Raw genomic sequence first — 5,860 nt, 5'->3', positions numbered from 1 at the left:
AGACCGCCAGATAGCAGACACATCCAATGAAAGTACCATGCAAAGATATTCACCATTCAAGCAATAAACATTTTCTTTCTTATATAGTTTGTAAATATTTATAAAATAAAACTTGTAACTAAAAATCATTATAACTCAAAATCTTTTAGAAAGCTTATCTCGTACAATATTATAATATCAGAAATATATAGAGCGATAATACTATATTCCATGTTTGATATTTACCATGATACTTCCGTATTACTCAAGCCCATTCGAGCTTATCGCAATTGAAGAACTAGTAATTTTAAATGCAATTTTAAAAGAATCTATAAATCGTAAATTATTTACTCATTCATATCGATTAAGACAACCAAATGCTTTCCAATTGTTTATTTAATATACTTACATAAAGAGAGTCATAAAACGTACTACATATGATTAATTGAACAAATTGAAATATTCCCCTTTCTCTCGATAGTGAAGTGTCTTTAAAATATTTATTTGTGCTAAATAATCGAACGATACAATGAAAATAGTTCGATTCTTTTAAGTAATTAGTTTTTGCAAAAAGGTATGGATGAATATGAACAAAATGATGTTATGTCTTCTCATTATCGAAATTAATAATCATCTGACGAATTGCTAAAGTGAAAAACTATATAGTTATTTTACGTTTCATGTTGGCAGAAAACGAACGGATTCTAAAGTCACTGAATAATAAAACTGAAATGACGGAAAAAAAAGAATATTTATATATATTTTAGAGACTTTTATTTTTGTTCCTATTTGGCGAATGATGCTTCTCCATAATTTTGCTATGTGAATGTAAAGAATTTGCTACATAAAGTAGACATTTTCGATGACCAAACTATCCTGTTTTAGCCTGTGACAGTAAGCTATCTGTAACTTGCTATAGGAAAGGCTCATTCCAGTATGTTATATAATTCAATGCGTGGTTATGGTGCGCAGTTTCTTGTAGCTCGTATCTCAGCTATGATCGAGCTTCAATCTCTGTGATACTCGATTCCTAAACGATATAATAAATCGTTAGATTCCATATAAAATTTGGCGTTTCCTTATTTTTATATCTGCTCCATTTATTTAAAAATGAGTTTGATAAAAATTATATTAAGTAGTCACATCAAAAGAGATATTCGGAAATGTGATATTTGAAGAAAATGATATCAACTGATCATGTAACTTGAAGATATAATTTTTATATCAAAGATATAATTTTATTCTCCTGGTGGGGAACGTCGATATCTCTTGACGTTTTTAAGTTCGTACATCGGTCAAGTGTAGTCATCATGCGTAACGTCAACGTCGTCAACTCGATGACGGGGTGATGAGACTGACAAGTGCATTAGTGCGACAGAAAGATGCCGTCGTTGAAAATTTTTCGCATTGAATTTGATCGCGCGGATGCTGTTTACATACCCGGCGAATGTGTCAGCGGCTTCGTTATTATCGATCTGGCAAAGGAAAAACTTGCCGAAGGTAAATTATTTAATTAGTTTTTTTAAAAATATATCGATCAAATAAAGTCATCGCAAAATTTGCAAATATCCATGCTCTACGAAATCACAATAGAATTGTTTTGCATCAGGTGCACTTTTCTATTTTTCTTTTTTCTCCAATTTCAAGATAAATTTACATAAAAATGTTTTTATACGAAAAAAAAGGTAGTTGTCTCGCGACAATATGATCCAAAATTTTATACTCTAAGTAAACGCGAAAACTTTTGAAGAGTTCTGTCCTTCCCAGAACAAGTATCTATACAGATTATATCTGTATACGTGCCAGAAACCAGTCTCGGTAACATGTGAAATGAATGGCTTCGAAGCCGCACACAATTAAGTGCGTGCCGTGTACGTGTAGCATTTTCAGCTTTTGCCGATTGTAACACAATTTACATAAATCCAAATTCGAAACTTTAGAAATACCGCAATTTGTATTTGAAGACTTCTGTTATCTGAACGGATGTAGAGATTATCAACTCACGGATTATCAGTGATAACAATGTAATGAATATGTTTGCAGAATATATCAATCCTGGAATAGGATGATTTAATTACTCATCCAGAGTGATGAGATCATTCTTGTGATAACTTTTAAAATGTGAAATATCTTTTTCTGATATCGTTTATATGTACGACATAATAATAATAATAATAATAATAATAACATTATTACCATGCATTTTTTAAATTATATAATTTATAATTATATAATAATAGGAAATAATCAAAATTTCATGAAACCTTTACAGTCTACATTTTTAAAATACATAGTTTAAACGTAAATATATGAATATGCTTGAACTAACAGCAAGATTTATATAAAGTCCATCATATTGGAAATAAATTGCAAACAAATTACATATATTCAAATGATTCCAATTGACGTATTATAACTACTTGTATCTATTATACATATATTTTTTATATTACAAAGAGTATGGCTTTCTTAATTCTTCATTTAGTACGTAAAACTTTAAAATGATCATTAATCTTTGCTGTTGCAGAACTAAAATTATCGGCTAAGGGAGAGGCTAACGTCAGTTGGGATGAGGAATCGAGTTCGACAGATTGTAATGGAAATTCTACAACTACCACTTGGACTTATAGGGCAAATGAAAAATATTTTGAATTGACCATTTCACTGTTAGAAAAATCGGAAGGTATCGTCTATTAAAAAATCATATATCATGACAATCAAAAAGTTTATTAAAATATGTTATTATATTATTATAGTATAATATAATATAAGAATATATTACATACTTGCGCTAATGCTTGATTATTTTCTTTGGAAAATAAATATTTCTTTAATGGAAATTAGAGTAACACAAATTAGAGTCCTAAAGCATATTCATTTAAGTGTAAAATGGCTAAGATAGATACATTTTGCTATAATCCACGTAGAAAGGATATAGTTATTTGTGTAACAAGTGCTGTAAGATGAAAATTCACGGGTGCGGAGTTGATGCACGAGCCGAAGGCGAGTGCGGTCACCGCACCCGGGAATTTTCATCTTTACGCACGGCTTGCACACACCCTATTTTATGTTGCAAGTGCGTGGAAAGTGGTCTATCACGCACGCGTAGCGTGCACGTCCATGCACGTGTTACATAAAATTATATTTAGAGGCTATACATATCAGTTTTTATTAATTTCAGACGATGGAAAAGTGCATATTCCTGCAGGATTGAGTAGATATCCTTTTTGTATCCAATTACCCTGCGATTTACCATGCAGCTTTGAACACCATGTTGGTCATGTCAGATACACGATAAAGGCGGTCATTGTTAGATCATGGCGATTCAATCACGAATGTAAAGCTGCATACACCGTAATTACAATTTACGACCTAAACATTCGTCGTGAACAATGTGTAAGTAAAATCGATATTTTAAATTCATATTATGATTTTATTACCTTCATATTCGGAAACCAGAATATACAAAAAAATAGCTATTTTATAGTCTCATTCAAACAATTGTATTGAAAATTAATAATGGATTATTTATATTAGATCGGCATAGATGATGAAGTAAACCAATCTTTCTCTTGCCTCTGCTGCGTCAGCGATGGTTCGATAAATGTGCATATTAAATTACCGATGACAGGATTCGTACCGGGACAATGGATTGAGGCAATCCTCGATTTAAGACATAACGCCACTATTACCGAATTACAGAAAATCTGCGTTAAATTACAGCAAGTAGGTTTGTAAATAATTTATGTAAATATATAATATCTATTACTCTGGAAAATAAATATCGGAGCGCAAATCGAATATAAGAGGAGAGTGACAGAAACATAAATGAAACTTCTTTGAAGCATAAATTGAAACTGCTGAACGTAAAAGAAGCATTTTAAAAGATAAACGTCTCTGTCATTCTTTTCCTTTATGCTTAACTTACGCTTTAATCTTTATTTTCGCCGAAGATATCTGAATCAACAGATTGGCCAAAATATAAATTTTATTCTATTTTACAATAATTATCAAATTTTAATTTCTTCTTATAAAGTCCGTTGAGTTCCGCGCGGATGCGCCCTTTGGTAAGAAAAAGAAGGATAAAGCAACTGTGGCAACTGTGCAAAAAACAACACCATTCGATAAACACGCTATCGCATTACGTTTATTTATTCCACCGATACCACCTTCGGACCTGCAATTTTGCGATATAATTGATCTAAAATATATCCTCCGTATCGTCCTTCATAGTAAAAAAATGTACGTACATATCTCTCCAAAGCTCAGTAATAAACTAAATATATTGTAACTTTATACGATAATATTTTACGCGCTTGATGATCATTCAGTAACAATAGGATGACTTTGCATCAATTCTTTTCACTATAAGGTATCGTAAGATCGTCAAAGAGTATCCGATTTTAATTGGAACAATACCGCTGCGGTTTATACCATCGGCGCCTGCAGCTTCATCTTCTTCAGATGTATTTCCATCTACATCGAAGAGAGAAGACGTGACTCCAGAATCTAATATTGTACCTTCTCCAAGTACACCATCGCTGAACGATTTTGTTGATAGTACGTAAAATACTCAATTGACAGATTCCACCGAACAATCTTTATCATATAGATAGTAATATTTGTTTTTTCCTTTTTAAATAATTTGTAAACGTAAAACATTTCTATATTTTATTTTATTGATGAGAATACTGTTCTGTTTTAGAATAATTTAAGAAATATTTCTTTACACATTTGAATCGTAATCATAAGATTATCTTACGCACACACCACTATTAAAATTTCAAAATCTAATTCTTCGTTCGCGAAAATTATTACGAGACTTTGATCCAAACCTAAGAACTTGTCAAGGTAGATATACAGATTAGATTCTTTTATATATAGCTCCTCCATCATATGAAGAATCCTTGTCGCACAGAGTGTCTTGCATCAGAGATCCGAAGGACTCTATATACGTGCATGGTGTTAACGAACCCTTTGCACCTAAATATCCAGTCTTCAAATATTTCGAGTAAGATGACTAAGGTAATTATACTAATTAAGTCTTATATAATTTCTATCGGCATGTATTTATCAATACTTTACTTGCAGATCCTCCTGAGAATGGAAGGTCGTCTAAGCTGAAAACATCGAATAAAAAATGATTACTATCGTTTTTAATTATTTCTAATTTAAACCGTTGATTTGTAATCGAGAAAAAGAAACATTCTGAAAAATAAAAACTGCAAAAACTGAAAAAAATTCTCATAATTTATCAATTTTTATTTTTCGTAGAGAACGTATTTCTGTATATATCGTATGAGAAGTGGTACGGTTCTAAGAAGAAATCGATTTTTGTAGTAAAGTAAAGTTTAAAAGTAATAAAACAGTGAATTCTCTATAATAATAGTAAAATACTTGATTATAGAGGAAAAACACGGTGTTTGTAAAATCAATTGTTTTATCTCTGACTCGACAATGTTTCCTGACTTTCTTCCTAGACTTTTCCGAGCGTCCTGATTGTTCGGGAGGGAAAAGGAACTGTGCGCTCCGACTTTACAAAAATTTAATATTATTATTATATTTGTTATATGTATAAAATAATTAGTCACATAAAATAGAAGAAAGAAAATAAAACGAATATTATAATTTCTTCACTGTGCAAATTTCGCTAAATTTATATATTTAGAAAATAACATATAAAAATTTAATATATTAAAAAAAAATTAGGAAAAATATTCTAACAACTTTGCTTTGTTTTAATTTGTTGAAAAGAAAAGTATAATTTATGTGAAACAACTTAAATAAGTAAAGTTAAAATTAAAAAAATTATTAATGTTACTTAGAAACATATTGTCTTCTTCATTTGATTCAAGTATCATTCGAGTTTATGAAAAGCTAG

General features: G+C 30.6%; 1 protein-coding gene across 1 annotated transcript; it reads left to right on the top strand.

Annotated features, from left to right (window-relative positions):
- Nucleotides 1-851: 851 nt before the first annotated feature.
- Nucleotides 852-5,173, top strand: LOC112461061 (arrestin domain-containing protein 2-like). The gene is made up of 9 exons (XM_025026129.1): nt 852-1,178; nt 1,263-1,479; nt 2,507-2,662; nt 3,161-3,375; nt 3,517-3,705; nt 4,016-4,221; nt 4,352-4,539; nt 4,864-5,004; nt 5,071-5,173. Exons 2-8 carry the CDS (start codon nt 1,362-1,364, stop codon nt 4,992-4,994), a joined length of 1,203 nt encoding a protein of 400 aa, XP_024881897.1. The 5' UTR covers nt 852-1,178; nt 1,263-1,361; the 3' UTR covers nt 4,995-5,004; nt 5,071-5,173.
- Nucleotides 5,174-5,860: the final 687 nt, after the last annotated feature.

The sequence above is a fragment of the Temnothorax curvispinosus genome, unplaced genomic scaffold, assembly GCF_003070985.1.
Source record: "Temnothorax curvispinosus isolate PA1 unplaced genomic scaffold, ASM307098v1 QBEX01011005.1, whole genome shotgun sequence".
NCBI classification, from domain to species: domain Eukaryota; kingdom Metazoa; phylum Arthropoda; class Insecta; order Hymenoptera; family Formicidae; genus Temnothorax; species Temnothorax curvispinosus.
Note: the sequence above shows the minus strand (reverse complement) of the source record. Positions and strands in the feature narration are given on the sequence as shown.

Coding starts and splice junctions, on each gene's coding strand:
- LOC112461061 (XM_025026129.1), top strand. CDS start 1,362: ATGCCGTCGTTGAAAATTTTTCGCATTGAATTTGATCGCGCGGATGCT. Junction 2,663..3,160: donor ACTGTTAGAAAAATCGGAAG/GTATCGTCTATT, acceptor TATTAATTTCAG/ACGATGGAAAAGTGCATATT. Junction 3,376..3,516: donor ACATTCGTCGTGAACAATGT/GTAAGTAAAATC, acceptor TATTTATATTAG/ATCGGCATAGATGATGAAGT.